The sequence below is a fragment of the Rattus rattus genome, chromosome 1 (assembly GCF_011064425.1).
Source record: "Rattus rattus isolate New Zealand chromosome 1, Rrattus_CSIRO_v1, whole genome shotgun sequence".
Lineage (NCBI taxonomy): Eukaryota > Metazoa > Chordata > Mammalia > Rodentia > Muridae > Rattus > Rattus rattus.
The window spans coordinates 195,853,428-195,873,522 of NC_046154.1; the positions used below are offsets into that span (position 1 = coordinate 195,853,428).

Below are 20,095 nucleotides of genomic sequence, written 5' to 3' on the forward strand. Positions count from 1 at the left end.
GCGCAAGGCCCTGGGTTCGGTCCCCAGCTCGAAAAAAGAACCAAAAAAAAAAAAAAAAATTACTCTTTAAAAAAAATCACGTGTGTATGGATTCCCGTGAGGCGTTCAGAGGATAACTCGCAGGAGTCAGTTCTCTCCTTCCACTGTATGGACTGAATTCATGCTGGGAGCAAGCACCTTTACCAGATGAGTCATGTCAGCTACCTTCCTCTTCTTTGAATTGTATTTTCTTAGAGAATTGCCCATTTACTTAAATGCCTTGTCTTAGTTGGTGAGGAAAGGGTTTAGTTGGCTTACACTTCCACACTGCTGTTCATCACTGAAGGAAGTCAGGACAGGAACTCACACAGGACAGGAACCTGGAGGCAGGAGCTGATGCAGAGGCCATGGATTGGTGCTGCTTACTGGTTTGCTCCTCATGGCTTGCTCAGCCTGCTTTCTTATAGAACCCAGGACCACCAGCCCAGGGGTGGCTCCACCCACAATGGGATGGACCCTCCCCCACCAATCACTTATTAAGAAAATGCCTTAAGGCGAACTTCATGGAGACATGTTCTCAGTTGAGGCTCCCCCTTCCAGAGAACTCTGGTTTGTGTGTCCAGTTGTCATAAGACCAGCAGCACCTTCCAACCATTCATCCATTCCATCTATTGTTACTTGAATTTATTTTAAACATTAGTTTTTCAGTTTCCTTTGTTGCTTGTGCTGGCTGGTTTTGTCTACTCGACACAAGCAGGAGCCCATGTGGGAAGAGAGAACCTCAGTTAAGAAAATGCTGTCCTCAAGTCAGCCAGAAGATAAGCCTGGGTACATTTCTTCAGTTGATGATTTGTGTGGGAGGGCTCAGCTTACCGGGAAGTATCATCCTTGGGTGGATGGTTCTGGGTTAGATAAAACAGGCTGACCAAACCACAGAAAGCAAGCTGCCAGTAAACAGTTACTAGAGGGCCTCTGCTTCAGTCCCAGCCCTGACTTGCCTTGGTGATGGACTGTTAACTAAACGTGTAAGGTAAAATAAGCCCTTGGCTCCCCAAGTTTCTAACACAGTAGAAACTCTAGGGCTCTGCTTGCTTAGCCTCGGTCATTCCCTGTCTTCAAAGCTCAGCAACCATTACTCTTTGCTAGAAAGTTCCACTGTCACCTTCCCCTGGATGTGTGGGTCACCCTCACCTGCTCCCTCAGGAAGAGTCCAGGAAGCCGTGTTGTGGCTAGGTGTGGAGTAGTTTAACTCCCAGCAGGTGGAGGGCAGAGGCCTGTGGATCTCTGCGAGTTCAAAGCCTGGTCTACAGAGTTCACGAGTTCCAGGACAGACAGCTAGGGCTGCATAGTGATAGCCTGCCTCAGAGGGATAAGGTAGAGGGAAAGGGAGAGGGCGAGGGAAGTTTACCCTCCTCAGTTGAGTCTCTGTGCTTATGGTTATGGATTCCGGCTGAGAACCTTAGCGTGATTGATAAATGACATTTTTCTCTCAGTCCCTCTGGCTTGACACATGCCAGGTAAATGTTCCAATTCCCTACATCTCAGGGGTCTTCACCATGACTGCAGTCCTCCTGTCTCAGCCTTTTGAGTGCTGGGGTTAGAGGCACCTGACAGCATGCCTGGCTTCTTTTTTTCTGAGAAGCACATTCGATTTTACACGCGGGAAGGCCATCCATCTCTAGTGACTTTTGTCTGGGATAAGGTCAGAACCAAAGTTCTTCTGTTACCTACGTGTATACTCAGTTCTGCTACAGTTTTTTCAACACTACGCAAATCTTTTCTCTTAAAAATAAATGTAAGGGGAAGTTGAAAGATTAGTATTATAAGCAATCCCCTGTTGTTTAGATTGTTCCTATTTTACAACGTTGCTTTGTATGTGCAGACTTTAATTTTAAAGCAAACTATTTCAACATAAAGTGCAGATTTTATGACTCTGAACCCTAAATATTTCAGCTTTTATCTCCTAAGAATGAGGGGGTACAGTTCCCCACATTGACAGAACTCCAGCGATCACATCTAAGAAAACTAATACTCATTCAACAACGCTGAAAGATTTATACATCACATGTGTGTGACGTATGTGCACATGAGTGCAGCTCTTGCCAGAGGGCTCAGATCCTCTCTTCAGATGGGGTTAGAAGTCACTGGGTTTGCCTCCCATGAGGATGCTAGGCTGTCTGTTCATCCTGTTTGTGCCTGGTGCCCAGAAGCCAAAGGAGGGCACTGGACTTCTGAAACTGGAATTACCGATGGATGTGAACCAAGGTAAGTGTGCTGGGGAATGAATCCTGACCCAGTGCTCTAATTGCTGAGCTACCCCTCCAGTCCATGTTAAAACACCCTTGCCATTCATCCTGAACTTAATATTCAGAAAAATAACCAGTTTTATGATGAGAAATTACTTATCTGGATTGAAAATGAATCTATTCATTCTTACCTACTCTCTTTAAACATTAATGTCAGGAATTTATGATTATAGGGAAAATATTTTACTTCTTTATTCTATTACATAAGAGAAAACTGGTATCTATAGAACAAAAAATTTATTTTGTATAATTTCTTTAAAAAATACATAAGGAAATACTGATATAATACAAAATTCAAAAGCCAAAATTTTACATTTTCCCCAAGAATGCCAAAGGAAACAAACAAACAAATAAACCAATAATTACAAATATGTATATCTGACCAAAACCAACCAACTAAGCAACACAGCCAAGCAAGCAGGCATCCTCCTGTAGTCATGGGCGCAGAGAACGGTGAATTATGACTGGATTTCATAGCCGAGCGGGTCAAGCCCCTGGTCTAGGAGCATCAGCGAGGACTCCCTTAACTTCTGCAGCAGTTTCCTTAGTTCTTCCTTAGAAAACACCTGACATTTAAAAAGGAGAAAAAAAAAAAAAACATTAAAAATGAGAATATCGGGGTTGGGGATTTAGCTCAGTGGTAGAGCGCTTGCCTAGCAAGTGCAAGGCCCTGGGTTCAGTCCTCAGCTCCAAAAAAAAAAAAAAAAAAAAAAAAGAGAGAGAATATTAACTTTTTAAAAAACCTAGTCAATCTTGAGAACCGTTCCTTGAAACTCTATCTGTCATGTGGCTCAGAGACCACCTCCCGCTCCTTCACAGCAGGCTACTTACTATCTATGCTCAAATGTATGGACACCTTTGAAACTAAGTACACTGAAACTAGAACATTATTTTCAGAAAACGCAAGAACTAAAATATGTAAACAGGTATTCACAAATATTACCATGCAAGCATATCAAGTGAGTAAGTTACACTGCAAATGGTCAGGGACTCACCAGATAGAGCTTGTGGCGCTCAGAGGACACCATGTCGGCCAGCTGCAGGCACTCCTGGTATTGCCCGGTGCTGTGCAGTATGGTGTGAAGCAGGAAGCACAGCATGGGGAGACAGAGCTTTCTCAGCAAAACCATCTGATGAGCTCGTTCCGGGTCTTCCTCAGCGTCCTGCGGACAAGCATCCAGGCCGCAGCTGAACAACTATACGCTATGTACCTTACCCACACAGAAGCCAAGTATAGCTGGCCGGTGTGGGAGCTGAGCTGACACCTGCCACCCCAAACCTCAGCACCCAGGGAGCCACTGCAGGGGGCTCGTGCAGGGTGAGGCAAGCCTGGTCTATACAGCATGCTAGAAAGACCCTGTCTCAAAAACATTAAAACAAAACCAACAAGTAATTCCACTAGGAATCAACAGATTTAACCAACGGCAAATGAAAATGTCAAGGGAAAGCTGTATCTACATTAAACATGCACACTATTATTATTATTATTATTATTATTATTATTATTTTTTTTTTTTTTTTTTTAGCTAAGCAATCCAGTATACAACTGTTTAGATAGCATTTGTGGTAAAGTAGGTATCTGTGATCTGAAAGGAAGTTACAGACCAGGAGGATGTGTGAGGGATTCATGAAAACATCAAACACTCCATTTGCTATGATGAAAGGGAACAGTTTTGTCTCCACCAGGTCCTAGAGTGGCCTAGGCACGTTGAGGGTGGACTACTTAGTCAAAACCAGGAAACACTAAATTTCATTTTCCAAATCTTATCATGCCTATATTTTAAAATGTATGTGTACATTTGTATGTGAGTGGGTACAGGCACACATGTGTGTATAAGTACCAGAGAGTAACCTTGGGTGTCGTCCTCAGAACAGTGTCTGTCTCATTTGAGACAGGGACGCTCACTGCTCTGGAACCCACCAATTGGGTTGGACTGCCTTGCCGACAAGCACTGGGTTCCTCCTGTCTTTCCCTCCGTAGTGCTAGCTAGCATTGTAAGGAGAGCTTCTGGGGCCCAGATCCAGGTTCTGGAGCTTGAAAGACATTATATACCTGAGCCATCACTCTAGCCTTCCTCACACCTACTAAAATATAAAACTGGCAGTGTCAACATATTATCTGGCCTATCAAACTAGATTTTTTAAAATATTTGTTTATTTTATGTATGTGAGTACACTGTTGCTTTCTTCAGAAACACCAGAAGAGGCGTGGGATCCCACTAGAGATGGTTATGAGTGGTTGCTGGAAATTGAACTCAGGATCTGTGGAAGAGCAGCCAGTGCTTTTAACTGCTGAGCCACCTCTCCAGCCCTGATTGCTTTTTTTTTTTTAGTAAAATTTTAGGGTCAAAGACATGAAGATGAAGAGAATGTGCCAGAGGAGACTATGAAACACAACACTGCCAAATGACCTGCAAATGCATCCAGACTAACGGCCCACAAAAGAACCAGAGGCCGAACATCGTAAGAGTAAAGCAGACAAAACTACCAGCTACTTCCTCAGTCCATTAATGCACGGTAACTGTCGTACCCTCATCAGGCCAGCAAGGGTCAAGACAGGGATGGCCGTCTAAGGACTCGGAAGCTTCTAGGAGAATTTTTCTTTGTACAGTTTTAAAAAAATAGAAAATTTTAAAGCGTGAGGCCTTGAATAGTGGTGACTGAGAGAAGAGAGACTGTGTCTTAGCTGTTAGGAGCACTGGAGGCTCTTCCAGAGGACCCTAGTGTGATTCCCAACATTCACATGGTGCCCAGCAACTTTAACTCCTGTACCAAGGGATCCAATGCCCTCTTCTGTGCACAGGCATACATGCTGGCAACAGGTTCATAGACATGAGATAAAGACTAATTTTAGCAGGGACTGGTAGTGCATGCCTTTAATCCCAGCGATCAGGAGGCAGAAGCAGGAGGATCTCTGAGTTAGAAGCCAGCCTGGTCTACAGAGTGAGTTCTAGGACAGCCAGATCTACACAGGGAAATCTTTCCTTAAAAACAGAGAGGGGGAAGGGGCTGGAGAGATGGCTCATTGGTTAAGAGCACTGGCTGGCTGCTCTTTTAGAGGTTCTGAATTCAATTCCCAGCAACCACATGGTGGCTCACAACCATCTTTAGGAAGATCTGATGCCCTCTACAGGCAGGCAGGTATATATGCAGCAGAACACTCACATTAAATAAATAAACTTAAAAAAAATCAATGACTATGATTCTTAAAAAAAAAAAAAGAGAATATTAGAGACAGAGAGAGACAGAGAGATATCGGAAGACACTTTGTTACAGCAAAAAACAGTGTCTCCAAATATTAATGGACTCTTTCTAGACAGTAAAATGCAGAAGGAAAAAAAAAAAAAAACCTGAAAACCCAACAAACCAGTAGTCTTTCTATGCCCGTTGTATTTTCTTATAACAAGTTGGAAAATCAAAGTCATCAAAATCATTTTTTAAAAGGTACCTAAACTTCCTGAAATAATCCGTAAAGCAAAGAGGGAGGAGCTGGGGCACTGGCTTGGAGGCAGAGACAGCACACTGGTGTTAGAGAGGACTGCCATGGGGGCTCACAAACACCTCAGCTCCAGGAATCTGATGCCATCCGCCTCCACAGACAACCGCACTCAAACACAACAGCAGCATCACAGACAGGAACACACACACAAACAAATTTATTTTTAGGAACCGCTGAAAGTTGATTGAGTAGAGAACTTACTACCATTTAGTCCCTAGCAGCACAGGAAGCCAAATAAAATGGAGATCCACAGAAGAGTGCACAGTGCAGGGTGTAGCTGGACAGCAGCAGCAACAAATGAGGAAGCTAACAGTAGCTGCTCCCTTGAGAAGCCTCATAAATGAATTTAAGACAGGCAGAGTAATGGCTGACACTGCGGCACCCCAAAGGCAGAGGGAGGGTAGAGAGTTGTGGTATCAAGGCCTGGCTTGGCCGTGTAGACCAGGGGCTGGGGCTTGGGGGATGGGCTCTCTTCCGATGTTAAGGGTGGACGCAGCAGGAGTGAGGCAACACGAAGGGTTTGGTGAGTCTAGCAGTGACAGGGTACCCGGGAAAGGTTTCCACAAGAAAGCATCACTGCCTGTTACCTGCTAACACCGTGCTGAGATACATACATAAAACCAAGTATTAAGATGTATACCTAATATACTTCTTAGCTTTAAAATGAAAACACTTGTGTTTTCTCAAGAGAAGGTATCTTCAGAGGTAGACCTAACGTAATCTAAACACCGGAAGACCTTTCTTACTCAGCTTGGGGACTCCTACATGGAGACCCTAAGGACAGTCTGTCCCTGTGCACGGTGCCTCTGGCTCCTTGACTCCTTTCCACCCCTAAACGGCAGCAGGCCCCCTAGTCTCATCTCACAACTCAGCCCAACAGAGACACGGTCACTCTGTAGTTACGGTGAAGTCACGCCAGTGTCTAATGCCAGGGGTGTACTACAGTACGCAAGGACAGCTGGTCAAGGTGGTGGTGGGGCTGACAGACGTCTGAGCTGGGTTCCAGTCTACAGGTCATGTGCACATAACATGGAGTCTATCTGTGTAAGGGAAGGGTGCACTTATCTAATGCCTCTGTCAGTAACGAGCCAGCAGGAGTCCTACTAGCTTCCTCTTCTTACACATCTAAGAGCTGTGCACTAAACTCAGTACATTTACTGTTTGACCTTTAAAACATTCTCTTTTGGATTAGTTTTGAGGAAGTAAGGAAGACTAGATAATTTCCATTTATTCATATTTTTAAAGATGTATTTTTATTCGTGTGCGTGTGTGAGCCTCACGTGTACCGCTGCCTGAGGACGATACGAAAGGGAGTCAGATCCCTGGGAGCTGGGTTTACAGTGGCCGTGAGCCGTCTGACATGAGTGTGGAGGTCCAAGATTGGATCTCAGGAAGGGCCCTGCCCTAACGGCTGGGACATCGCTCAGAATTCGAGTTCTGATATTTTGCAGCATTTAGATTTTACTTTACTAGCTTAAACATGAATCAGAAGAGAAAGGTGTGGCCTAAGGAACCCACTGAACACTTAAAAATTATGCTGGGAAGTTTTGTTATTAATTTTAGAATTATGAAGTAGACTCTGGCCAGTTGGTGGTGGAGTACGCCTTTAACCCTAACACATGGGAGGCAGAGGCAGGCAGATCTCTGGGCCAGACTGATCTATAGATAAGAGTTCTAGGACAGCCAGGGTCACACAAAGAAACCCTGCCTCAAAACAAAACAAAACAAAACAAAACAAAACAAAACAAGAAGAGAAAAAAGATGAAGTAGCAGGCTCTGAAGATCTGCGGTACGGTGTTTGCTAGCATGTGTAAGGCCTGTGCTCAATCCTCAGTACCACACACAAAAAAACAAAAAAGCTCAGAAGTCAACTCTAAACATAGTTAGTTATGAGGAGCAGCAGCAGCAGCAGTCAGAGGCCCTGTCCCTATTAATATTCACTTCTTGTCAGAAGAAAAAAGCTGAAGCAGCAGGAAAATGTAGTGACTAATTAAAGAAAAGGCAATACAGATGCTGTGAGGGGCAGCAGAGGAAAAGCCGCCAGTGCACATGACCTGCAGAACTGTACCAGCTACCTGACATGCAAGATTCCTAGTTCTCTTTAAGTCTGCAGAAGCAAAACTGAGTAACCATTCTGTCCCATCTCAGGATCAGGCCTTGTTGTGGTTTGAGTGTGAAATGTCCTGCTTGGGTTCCATGTGTTTGAGGACTGATCCCAGTGGGTATAGCTGCTGAGGAATGTTCTGGAACATCTAGGGAGTGGAGGCTTGTTGAAATGTAAGAGGGCGGGTGAGGGCAATAGCCCGACCACACTTTTTTCTAACTACAGACACACCTGCCGCTCCCTCCTGCTGTCATCCGTGCCCCTCAAACTGCAAGCCCAAACACTCTCATTGTCTCCTAGGCCATCTCTAATTAGGTGTTTGGGCACACACTGGATACCAATGGAGCAAAGCCAGAGGGGAAATATTTAGTTTCCCAGAAAAGAGTCAGGTTTGTGTATCTGCAGATAGTCCTGGGGTCTAAGAGAACACACCGATCTGACAATGGTGATCTCAGTGAGCATGAAGGATCAGGGTGGGAGGAAGGGCCAGTCAGGAGAAGAAATGTATCATTTTCTCACCAGTTAAAGAAATGGCAAACTGTATCAAGATGAGAGGCTGCCAAAGATAAGCAGAAAGACTCCCCCACAGGCCTCAGCACTTCTCCCACCGGCTCTGTACTAAGGCTCTGTCTGACCTCCCCACCCCCAGCATTTCTGCTATTTGACAAGACTCTTACTCTCTGTCCTCTTGAGCACCCCATGCAGATCCTTCCCAGATAGAAGCAGCCTTGTCTCTCCTCACTGATAGGCTGTGGGTCCCACCCTGGGCCCCATGCCTGTCAAGTTGTTGCCAATGCACTACCCACAGCCCATAGCATCTGAACTGAAAATACAACTTAACTGTGGTTTTCTTCTGACGTTTACATCTCTTGGGGGAAGGGACACCCTTGACCCCTAAGCCTCCCAAACGCTAGGGTTACAGGCATGTGCCACCAGCCCTGGTTTATGCCATTCAACACTTCTGTAGGCCACTCCCCCTCCAGAGGCGAAAGCCTGTATTTAAGGATGTGCTGAGACACATTCATGGGCAGCCGCCGAGGAGAAGGTACCACAGCTCTGTGTCTTATAGTGTCAGACTACCTGTTTCTAAGTCATGTTAAATACACACCGTTAAAAATGTAGGCTCACAGGCTGGAGAGATGGCTCAGAGGCTAAGAGCACTGATTGATCTTCCAGAGGTACTGAGTTCAATCCCCGGCAACAGCACGGTGGCTCACAGCCATCTGTAAGGGATCCAATGCCCTCTTCTGGTGTGTCTGAAGACAGCTACAGTGTACTTACATATAATAAATGAATAAATCTAAAAAAAAAAAAAAAATAGGCTCAGGGGGGCTGGAGAGATGGCTCGGTGGGTAAGAGCATTTGCTGCTCTTGCAGACGACCCAGGTTCAGTTCCTAGCACCCACGTGGTGGTTCACAATGATCCCTTACTCTAGTTCCAGGAGATGTCTTCCCCTTCTGACCTCTGCACACAATATGAACATATGTGGTGCATATACAAATATGTAGGCAAAGTACTCCTATACAATAAAATAAACATATCTAATAAAAAATGTTAAAAGATACTTAGACCCAGGCTAGGTGGCATTTACCTGTAAATAAGCAGGCAGAAGGATTTCAATGGTCTAGAATTTTAAAAACTAGACTTATTTAGTCCAAGTGAACACACTGAATATGAATAGTTTACAAAAGAATGAAATACTTAAGGCTGGAGAGATGGCTCAGCAGTTGAGAGCACTGACTGCTCTTCTGGTGGTAGTGAATTCAATTCCCAGCAACCACATGGTGGCTCACAACCATCTGTAATGAGATCTGATGCCTTCTTCTGGTGTGTCCGAAGACAGTGACAGTGTACTTCTATAAAATAAATGAATAAATCTTTTAAAAAGGGGGGTGGAAGGTGCTGGAGAGATGGCTCAGTGGTTAGGAATACTTGCTGCTCTTTATAAGGCCCCAAGTTGGGGTTGGGGATTTAGCTCAGTGGTAGAGCTCTTGCCTAGCAAGCGCAAGGCCCTGGGTTTGGTCCCCAGCTCCGAAAAAAAAAAAAAAAAAAAAAATTATGCCCCAAGTTGGATTCCCAGCACCCACACGCTGTTCACAACCATTTCTAACTCTACTTCCAGGGATCCAATCCTCTTTTCTGGCTTCTGTGGGCACACATGTGGTGTACAGACATACACTTATACACATAATTGTGTGTATATTTTATACACATATACATTGATACCATATGAGTCTAATGTGGAGGTCAGAGGACAACTTGCAGAAGTCAGTTCTCTCCACCATCTGAACCCTGGGCGTCAAACTCATGTTGTCAGGCTTGGTGGCAAATGTCTTTACCAGCTGAGCCAATCACACTGGCTTGTTACTATTTTTAAAGCTATAACAAAACACACAGCTTACCTCTCTGACATCCACCATCCATCCTCCATCCACAAACAATAAGACGTTGTACATTTTCTCCTTCACATCAGCAGTTAGAGCATCCAAATGTCCTTTCCAAATATTATGATCCATCTGCAGAACAAACACAAGCCAGATATAATGGACCAAATCAACACATGATACATGCTTAGAATGCAGACAAGAACATATCTTATGAGGTAAATGAATAAATACTATTGTCTAAAGGCGAGTTGCTTGCTTGGCTGCTTGCTCTTACTTTGGTTTTCTGAGTCAGGGTCACAGTGTAGCTCTGGCTGGCCTGGGATTCAGGACACAGAACAGGCTGGCCTTGAACTAGATCAGCCTGGATAAGGACGTGAGCCACATGCCCAGCAGTATTTCTCTTCTACAGCAGCCACGGAAGTCAGCAGGACTCAAAGCGGAAAGTGTAACACGAGTATCCCACTCCAATCAGAGCACAAATGCTAAAGCCTGCCCTAAACACACACATTTTTCAGATTAAACAGGCTCATCTCGGACCTGCATTAACTTACCTCGTACTTCTTTTCTTTGTGCTCGTGAGCCACTTTCTCTGTAAAAGTCGCCTGGGACAGCAGTGTAGGTTTCTGAGGAGCCGAATTCATATGTTTAAACCACTCATTGAAGGTTTCATGGGCTTCCTAAAATGTGAAGATAAACAAAATGAAAACCATGGTTTTATACTTTGCCTTTTTCATACAGGGTTAGTCTCTAGGCCAGGTTGGTCTGTAACTCACTAGGAAGCCCAGACTGGCCTCAGATTTGTGGCAATGCTCCTGCTTCAGTTGGAGGCCTCCTGCCTGAATGTTGGAGATTACAGAATGATTTCACTTTTGCTGCTCAAAAGTACTAGATCTTAGAAATAATTCTTCCTCAAAAATCATGAATAAGCAAATGTTCTAGGCAGTGACAAATGGCGGCCAAGTGTTGTTTTGGGCATCTACTCTTATCCAGCATGACACTCACCTGTCCATTCCACTCTAGGAGGTGTGTGCTTTATCTCCCTGTTTAGCCTATTGGCTGTTACAGTCAAAGACAGACGCTGTCCTCAAAAGCAGCCTGACCAGTGTGGTCCACAGCGGTCACTTACGTGCTGCATGGACTCTGACTGTGAACACTGTGACTTTTACTCTATCCATATGGAGCAGCTGCCTCTGCAAGTCTCTGACAAAAGCAGAAGCTCTACAGTTGACACGACCACAGCCTTAAGACAGCAGCTGCAAGCCTCACATACGGTCCCTCCCGTTTGGTCAGCAATCGACAGATTCCTGCCATGAAAACACCCACTATGGGGCTGGGGATTTAGCTCAGTGGTAGAGCGCTTACCTAGGAAGCGCAAGGTTGGGTCCCCAGCTCGAAAAAAAGAACCAAAAAAAAAAAAAGAAAACACCCACTATGGTGAGTCAGCGCTGACTTTAAAGGGACCTCAGATGATCTATCACCACCTTTGGAAAAAGTTCTGACTCCCAAGAGCTGGAGAGATGGCTCAGCGGTTTAGAGCCCTTGTTGAACTTCCAGAGGTCCTGAACAGTTCCCAGCACCCACACCAGGCAGCTCACAACTGTCTGTGAGTCCAGCTCTAGGGGATTAGATGCCTCTGGCCTCCAAAAGCACCTGCACATACCCATTTGCAGACATACACACCGTTACATAATTAAAAGTAAAAAATTATACAATTCAGTTCAAGAGAGGATCGGGAAAATCACAAAGACTGTGGTTTCTTTTCAGGCTCACCAGATAAGCTCTGATACACAAATGCTCTCGAATAGCGTTATCATCCTCGGCAGGAAGAGGGCTCTCCATGCCTTGCTCCTCCCACTGATTATAGATTTCTGCGATGGAATCCTGAGGAATTTTCACAAACACTTCTTTTGCAGCTTCATGTTTCTTTAATGCTGTGAAAAAAAAAAAACAATATACATATACATTTCTGTGTACTGGTAGTTTCTGTCTGTTCTAGTGTCTCTCTACAGAGTCCTGGCTGGCCTTGAACTCCCTAGTGCTGGGATTAAAGGTGTACACCGCCATACCTAGTCTTGTGCTCTGGCTGCTTCTTACTACACCAAGTCACTGATTACAAGTTCTTTTCCAAGTTTCAGACTTCTTCAAAGGTCTTAGCGATCTTTCTATTTAATGGGCTGGCTTTTTCCTAACTCAATGTGACAGGGACACAAAAAGCAGTCACTTTCATAGACATCTATGTCTTCAAGAAAGAAATTATATTTCCCAAAGGCTGAGAGCTATGATATCATTTACAATACTACAATTTTACAGTATTATAGTTTTAGAATTTATAATCATTTTCTAGTACTATAATGGAAACTTACTATTAAATGGATTTGGTTTCATAATACAAAGCCTTACAGAGTAACTGGCTCTCCCCCCTGTGGTGGAACTATCAAAACCAAAATGAGCAGGTGATGGCATTCTGTCCGGAGAGCTGTCCACAGCAGGCAGCTGACTAGAAATGGCATCTTCTCGCAGACGTGTGCCCTGCTACATAAGTCTTCTCAGCACCAACGGGGAGGCTCAGGATTAGCTTGTGATAGGACAAAGCCAGAGTTCTACCAGCACATCTTTTAGGAATAGAATCAGAGCACATTTTATTCTGCTTCCATAATCAGTCAAATAGCTTTTGATCTATGCAACTTAAAAGTTCAAGTGTACCTGGCAAATATGTTTGGAGAGGCACACTAAGCCGTAGCCTCTCAGAGAGACAAAAAAAGCGAAGTTATCTGTGCAAAAGCAGAAGGCTTTCTTGGCTGAAGGAACTGTTTTCCGTCAGTATAAACAAGGGCCTGTGACTCTGAGATTGCAACCCAAGTGTAAGCGTCCTAACTGCATCCTGTTGCTATGATACAGTCTGACAGAAAGGGACACAGGGGAGAGAGGGCCTACGTTAGCGCATATACAAGGCTCATATCTCCAAACAGTCACATCCCAGCCACGGTCAGGAGCAGAGAGACTTGCTTCCCTCAGCTCCATTTCTCTACTGCACTACAGTTCAGGACGGCCTGCCTTTTAAGAGGTGAACTATGCAAATGCCTCTTGATCTCTAAACGACTACATTTGCTTTCTCTTAGTTCCTGTTCCTAGGTTTTCACAAAATTTGGTATCATGGTTTATAAGATGCAGTTTGTGAAGTTTTATTTTAGGGCATTACTAAAGTTATAATGACCTAGGATTAAAATTATAATGGACTCTCTGATTGGTCATAAAGGAAATTCACTGAAAGTGAGTGACGAGAGGAAACCTCTGTAGAGTGTATCTGGATAGGACTCCTGCAGAGCTTGCTCATGCCAGCACCTGAGGTCCAATGCTATACCCTTCTTCGTGGGACCTCTCAGCCTGTTATCTGCACATGTGTGTGGCCCCTGGTGCCTGTTTCTGTTTGGAGATATACATAGCAGTTTCTGCTAAAGAACTACTGACTTGGGGCTGTGGCAGTGGCTCAGCGGTTGGGAGCTCTGGCTGCTCCTTTAGAAGATCCAGGTTCAATTTTCAGCACCCACAGGGCAGCTCCCAATTGTCTGTGACTGCAGTCTCAGGTGATCCATGGCAACAGGCATGCATATGCTACACATATATGCAGGCAAATGTCCATGCACATAAAATAATCTTAAAAACCAACCAAACCAAAAGAACTATTGACTTGAGACCAAGGTGACCTGTGCTTTATAAGTCAAGGAGCTAGCTGAGGGGATATGTCAGTAGGTAAAGTGCTTTACCCAAAGACCAGAATTCATTACAGGGACCAACATGGTGGAGAGAGAGAAGCTGTAAGTGGTGGGGATAGGTAAGTAAGCCGTCCTCTGCTCTCCATACACGCACCATGGCACATGCACACTCCCCAACTCGAAACAGTAAGTAAACTAAGAACAAGCACCTGTCACTGTGATGGGTGAAGGTCAAAACTGTACTCCAATCTCAGGGACTGCGCATGCTGGGGACAACCAGCACAGGCCTGTAATTATCAACCTGTTCAGTGTTTACTTAATTATTTTCTACCACATGTACGTATGTTCTGCCTACATGTATGCATGCATACCAGGTATGTACCTGGTGCTCACAGGGGCCAGAAGATCCCCTGGTATTGGAATTATGGATGGTTGTCATCTGCCGTGTGGGTGCTGGGAATTGAACTTGGTTACTCTCTAAGAGCAACAAACGCTCTTAACTGTGAGTCCTCTCCTCCTTCCCAGTCAATATTTCCTGAATGAGTGCGTGGCCATTCTAAAGCTAACTCAGACGGTTTCTCTATGGATCACTGTGGAGGCAACTGCCTGCCCAAGAGCAGCCTGAGCCCTGGTCCCGAGGTTGAGCTTACAGTCCTTACCAACTGTTCTACCTTCCCATTTACTGAAGTAAGTGAAAAGTCACACTCGTGAGGGTCAGATCAGAAGCTGTAAGAGGAAAACCCACCTAAGAACCTCCTCATGATGGCGTTGCCTTGTCTCAGGGCTTCGGCTCTCTGCGCTGGGTCAAACACCAGCCAGTCAATCACATCGATCTTCAAGCGGTCCTCCTAGACATTGAAAGACGAGAAAACCCAGTTTCCTTCAAAGATATTTGCAAATGAGTGGAGCTTATGATGCACTCTAGTGAAAACCATGCCCCACATTATACAAAATTATGAGAGGACCAGGCTTCCCTAAGTCTGTTCCCTACTAAACTACAGAAGACAACCTCATTGGCCTACAAATCTGGAATCAATCACCAGTGTCCCACCAACCTAACTCATCTGGTATGGGGTGCAGGGAACGACCCAGGGCTCACAAACACTAGGCAAGCACTCCAGTATGGAGTCACACTCCTGAGCTCTCCAGCATGGAGACACAGTCCCAGCCCCCGATTGTGTTCCTTCTCAGAGTTCATCTTCCTTCCTAAAGGCTGAAGTCAGCGGCTTTTACAGCACCAGGCAGATACTGATGATCAAAAGTCAACATCAGGTCTGTGCTGAAAAGAAGCCTTCCTTAACACAACTCAGTGTTTCAATAAAACCTTAAAACTGTTGCCAATTTTTGTCATTTAAAAGAGACTGAGGATAGAGAGATGGCTCAGTAGTTGAGAGCACTGGATTGTTTTCCAGAGGTCATGGGTTTGATTCCCAGAATCCACATGGTGACTCACAACTGTCTGTAACTCCCGTTCCAAAGGATCTGGTGCCCCCTTCTGGCCCCCTTGGGTATCAACCATGCATAAGTGCACAGACATATGCATGCAAAACACCAATGCACATAAAATATATATATTAAAAAAAATTTAAAGGCCTTTATGTTCTTTAAAAAGGCGGGCAGAAACCAGTGTTTAAAAGGAAGAAGTTCACCAAGAAACAAGATGATAGACTTAAGTTTCATTAAACTTTCATTTTCCCTCGCCCAAATTACCTCAGTAGTGGCAGTATCCAGGGATGGAGCCAGGTCATGGTGACTGAATTCACCATTATCTTTCTTCCGAATATTCTCAACTACAGTTTTTGTTATAGTCGCAACATCCAAATCTAAGGAATTTTTGGAAACGGCAAAAACCAGAGTAATTATTAGTATGAATATTCTTTGAACAGTTATAATATTTGGTAAACTTGGAGTGATTCTTTTTCATATTCTTGGCACTGATGACTGAACAAGCTTTACAGATATTGAATAAGTATTCTGTCACTGAGCTGCGTCCCCAGCCCTAAAACAACTTCTTAAAGACACATTACATAGGGCCAGTGAGACAGCTCAGCAAGGGAAGTGGCTGGCTGCATCGAGTCTGATCTGAGTTCAGTTCCCAGGACCCACACGCTGGGAGGAGGGCATCACACCTGTGGGCGATTTTCTAATCTCACATAGGGACCTTGGAACTTGAACATGTGTGCACTGCTAAAAATTTATTTTAAATATAATACGTATTTTAAGAACACTGCAGAAAATATCACAATTTAAAAATATTCTAGACTGGGTGTGGTGACTGATGCCTGTCATCCCAGCACTTGGTAGGTGAGGAAGGACTACTGAATCTGAGGCTAGCCTGGGCAAATTCCAGGCCAACTTAGGCTACAGAGTAAGACCTTTTCTCTAAAAACAAAAGCAAAAATATAAAATATTTACACAAGTAAAAGTTATTTTCATTTTCTAAAAGAATTTCACTGAGATATTCACTCCTGTTTTTCCCCCTCAAAAGAAATAAGACTTAATACAGGCAAATGCCAAGCGCAAAATGAAAACCTGCCCACAAAGGCCAACTGGGCAGCTGAGAAGACGGCTCAGTGGATAGAGCCTGTGCTACACAAGCATGAGGACCAGAGTTCAAAACCCCAATGCGATTGAATGAAAAGCTGGATGCTATAGCCTGAGTGTGAAACAGAACGTCTATGGGCAGATGGAGGCAGAGGCCAGAGAACCCCCAGAAGCCCCTGGGCCAGCTAGCCTGTCTCATCAGCAGGAAAACAACAGAGTTCCCACTTCAAAGCAGAGTGGAAGGTGGGGGCCAATATCAGAGGTCATTCTCTGACCTTCATACTTGTGCTGTGGCATGTCAGGACCTCTGGAAGAGCAGCCAGTGCTCTTAACTGCTGAGCCATCTCTCCAGCCCCAAACATAACTTTTCACATGAATAGATATAGGGGATAAATATCACAGAAGTACCTATAAATATTCATTTGAAAAACAATGTAAGAGAACTCACTATTTCATGCAATATACACCTAAAAAGAGATAACAGGTAAAACTCTGCTTACCTGCCTCCTTAGCCAGCTCCAGGCACTGGTGCCGCTGCTCACACTCCGTAACACCCTCCAAAAACAAGGCGTATTGGGCAACCGCAAGGTCTTGAGGCAGATGACAGGTATAGAACGCTATGAGGTTTGTGTGCTTCTCATTGATTAACAGCTAAGAAACACAGATAATAAATTAGCAGTGTTTTGAGAAAACCCTGCTTCAAAATTACAACTATATTTAGGAAAGACTCATAGATGTATGCTTCAGATCATAATACTTTTTCTAGAAACAAAGATCTCTACGGGGGTTGGGGATTTAGCTCAGTGGTAGAGCGCTTGCCTAGCAACCGCAAGGCCCTGGGTTCAGTCCTCAGCTCCGAAAAAACAAACAAACAAACAAACAAACAAACAAACAAACATCTCTATGAAGTCCAGTGGCTTCCAGAGTCCATAGTATTAAAATAGAATCACTTGGGGCTGGAGATGCTGTGATATTGAGAGCACTTGTGGCTCTCGTAAAGGACCCAGGATTGGTCCCCAGCACCCACACGATGGTCCATAGTCATTCATTACTCCAGGGTTCTCTGTGACCTCTAGTACCATGTACACACACACACACACACACACACACACACACACACACACACACACAACAGCATGTGCAAACACACTGCACATAATGAACATGCAGGCCTAATACTATACATATAAAATAAATCCATGTTAGAAAAAAGTACCATTTTGTTTTTGTTTTCATTAAAATAAAAAAAAAATCAAGTTGAGGATTCTAAAAGCTTACCTGTATATACGTCTTTAGAACTTCAATGGAAACTTCTTCCTTCATAGGAAAGACACAATCCAGTTATTAACATCACTACTTATAGGTACAATAATACAATTTCTAATAAAAGTCTTACTTTTAAATGCATGAAGAAATTTAATATTTACACTAAGTGGTAACTGCCCAAGCTAAATGCTTATGAAGTGCACATACTGCTTCAGTTCACCTACACAAACAAACAACCAGCTCTTTTAAAACATTTATCTATTATGTTTGCAACTGTGTGTGTGTGGGGGGGTGGAGTCAGTTCTCGTGTTCCATTATGTGGGTTCCAGAGACTGAACTCAAGTCGTGGGGCTTGGTGGCAACCAGTTTTTACCTGCTAAGAGGTCAATGGTCTCGTAGCATGGCTCTGTGTGAGGCAGTCCTGTCTGTTTGATGGAGGAAGAAGTCTTAGATACCTAGTATTGCCCAGCAAGCAGTTACTGAGCAAGGATCTGAACTCAAGATCCTCAGTCCAAAGCTACAGCGTTCCACTTCCTGTCACTGTGCTTCCTTCCATATGTGCTCTACCACAATGTTATCAAACAATTAGAAAAAAGAAACACAGAAAGGAAAAAGAAAACTATTTCATTCTCACACAGCATTTATTTTGGTTCCATTAGCTTAGCTGGATACCAAGGAGGACTATTTTCTTGAAATCTGGGCAAACCACAGCACTCTCTGGCCATAGACTAGAATCTACAAATCCCTCGCAATGAGTTATCAACAGGTGACCAAATGAGGGGGTCCTGATTGTCAGACGCCATCTAGAAAAGGCCGAGGCACACAAGTGAGTGTTCTGGAGATAGCCCACTGCCCTGCATGGCTGTGATGAGGGAGCTCTGAGAGACTAGGGAGGGCTCAGAGACTTGGTCCCAAGACTGCTTCCTGCTGCTAATACGTCCTTTGCTGTCCTGTCACTATTACACAGCTAGCTCTAGCCACAGAACAACGAGAGAGAGCGTGCTAAGTTTCCAGAAGCCTTCAGTTTCTGGCTCCAAAACAGTAAGAGAGAGTTACAAGACCAGAGACAGCAGTCGTCGGCCTTAGTCCTTCCTCGGCAGTGCCTGTGAAGGCCAGGGCAAGTCTTGGTTCCTGATGACAGGTGGCTAACTGCAAGCAGGGAGAGCAGGGAGAGAGGCCCACCGTACTTACTTTGGTCTGCAGTCCCAGGGTGCGGAAAAACAGAATGAGGTGAGTCATAAAACGGAGGAGGTGTCCAGGTAGACTGCTTCTGCTCTTGGACAGCCATTTGCTAAATTCATCCATCAAACCTACAAAGCCATCAGAGCAAAGGTTTGACAGTAAGAAACAATCAGGGGAGCAAGAAGTGTCACCAAGGACACCTCAGGTCATCTACAGTATGAGAATCTCACTGCCAACTCCCAACACAAAGAAGGGTTCAACCCAGATGTGGCCTCCCAGGAACAAGTAAACCTGGTTACATGTGAGGGCGGATGTCAGTAAAGGACTAACAGATGTAGTGAGTCTTGTGTGCCACTTCAAGAACGGCTATTCAAAGAGACAAATGAAGAACTCGAGCAAAGGAAAATAAGCCTGTATCTTACCATCAATGTCTCCCAGGATAAGGAATTTCTGAACTATATGGTAATGTTCTTGATTCTCTTCCAGAACTCTCTGAAAAAGAGGTTTACATCACCATTAGTCTTTTGTGTCCATTCTGAAGAAGGTATTCATTGCTAAATGTCAAATTGTAATGGACATATACAGAGCTGAAAATGAAGGCTTTAGGCAGGTCAAAGAATGGGAAGGGTGATCCTTTAGGACATATACTCACGGCACCCAGACCAGAACAGAGTGATCTAATCTTAGGGACTGTAGTCCTACTTACTTCCTTTTTAAGATGCCCATCTATTTATCCTTTGTGTGCATATACATGTGTATATAGGCATGCATGCCACAGTGCTACTGGAGGTCAGAATACAGCTTGTGGGAGTCCACTGTACCCAAATACATGTGGGTCCTAGAGAGGAAACTCAGTGGTCAGGCTCAGCCCGGAGTCTTCCCATACTGAGCCACGTGTGGGCACAAACTTACTATTCTTTACATTTTATTCCTGTTCATCTTGGCATACCATGGCCAACTAGAATGGAAGGATCTGCAGGCCAAAGGCAAAATAAATTACAAGATAATATTTCAACACAAGGAGCACCATACAAAATCATTTTGAGGTGATTTTCTGCTACACCTGTCACTGAGAGGAACCAAACACAGTAGCAACCAGACCCAGGTGAGTGAT

The 20,095-nt window shown here is 44.3% G+C and overlaps 1 protein-coding gene across 2 annotated transcripts in view; it reads right to left on the reverse strand.

Annotated features, from left to right (window-relative positions):
* Positions 1-2,505: 2,505 nt before the first annotated feature.
* Positions 2,506-20,095, reverse strand: part of Nup107 (nucleoporin 107) — a 42,266-nt gene continuing 24,676 nt past the window's right edge. For both annotated transcript variants that reach the window (XM_032912870.1, XM_032912877.1), the window contains 11 exons: positions 19,404-19,473; positions 18,991-19,109; positions 17,812-17,850; positions 17,034-17,184; positions 15,700-15,812; positions 14,735-14,837; positions 12,047-12,207; positions 10,828-10,953; positions 10,292-10,405; positions 3,281-3,448; positions 2,506-2,851 (listed from right to left, as the gene is read on the reverse strand). In XM_032912870.1, coding sequence (XP_032768761.1) covers positions 2,744-2,851; positions 3,281-3,448; positions 10,292-10,405; positions 10,828-10,953; positions 12,047-12,207; positions 14,735-14,837; positions 15,700-15,812; positions 17,034-17,184; positions 17,812-17,850; positions 18,991-19,109; positions 19,404-19,473 — 1,272 coding nt within the window. In that variant the 3' untranslated portion in view covers positions 2,506-2,743. The remainder of the gene's footprint in view (positions 2,852-3,280; positions 3,449-10,291; positions 10,406-10,827; positions 10,954-12,046; positions 12,208-14,734; positions 14,838-15,699; positions 15,813-17,033; positions 17,185-17,811; positions 17,851-18,990; positions 19,110-19,403; positions 19,474-20,095) is intronic.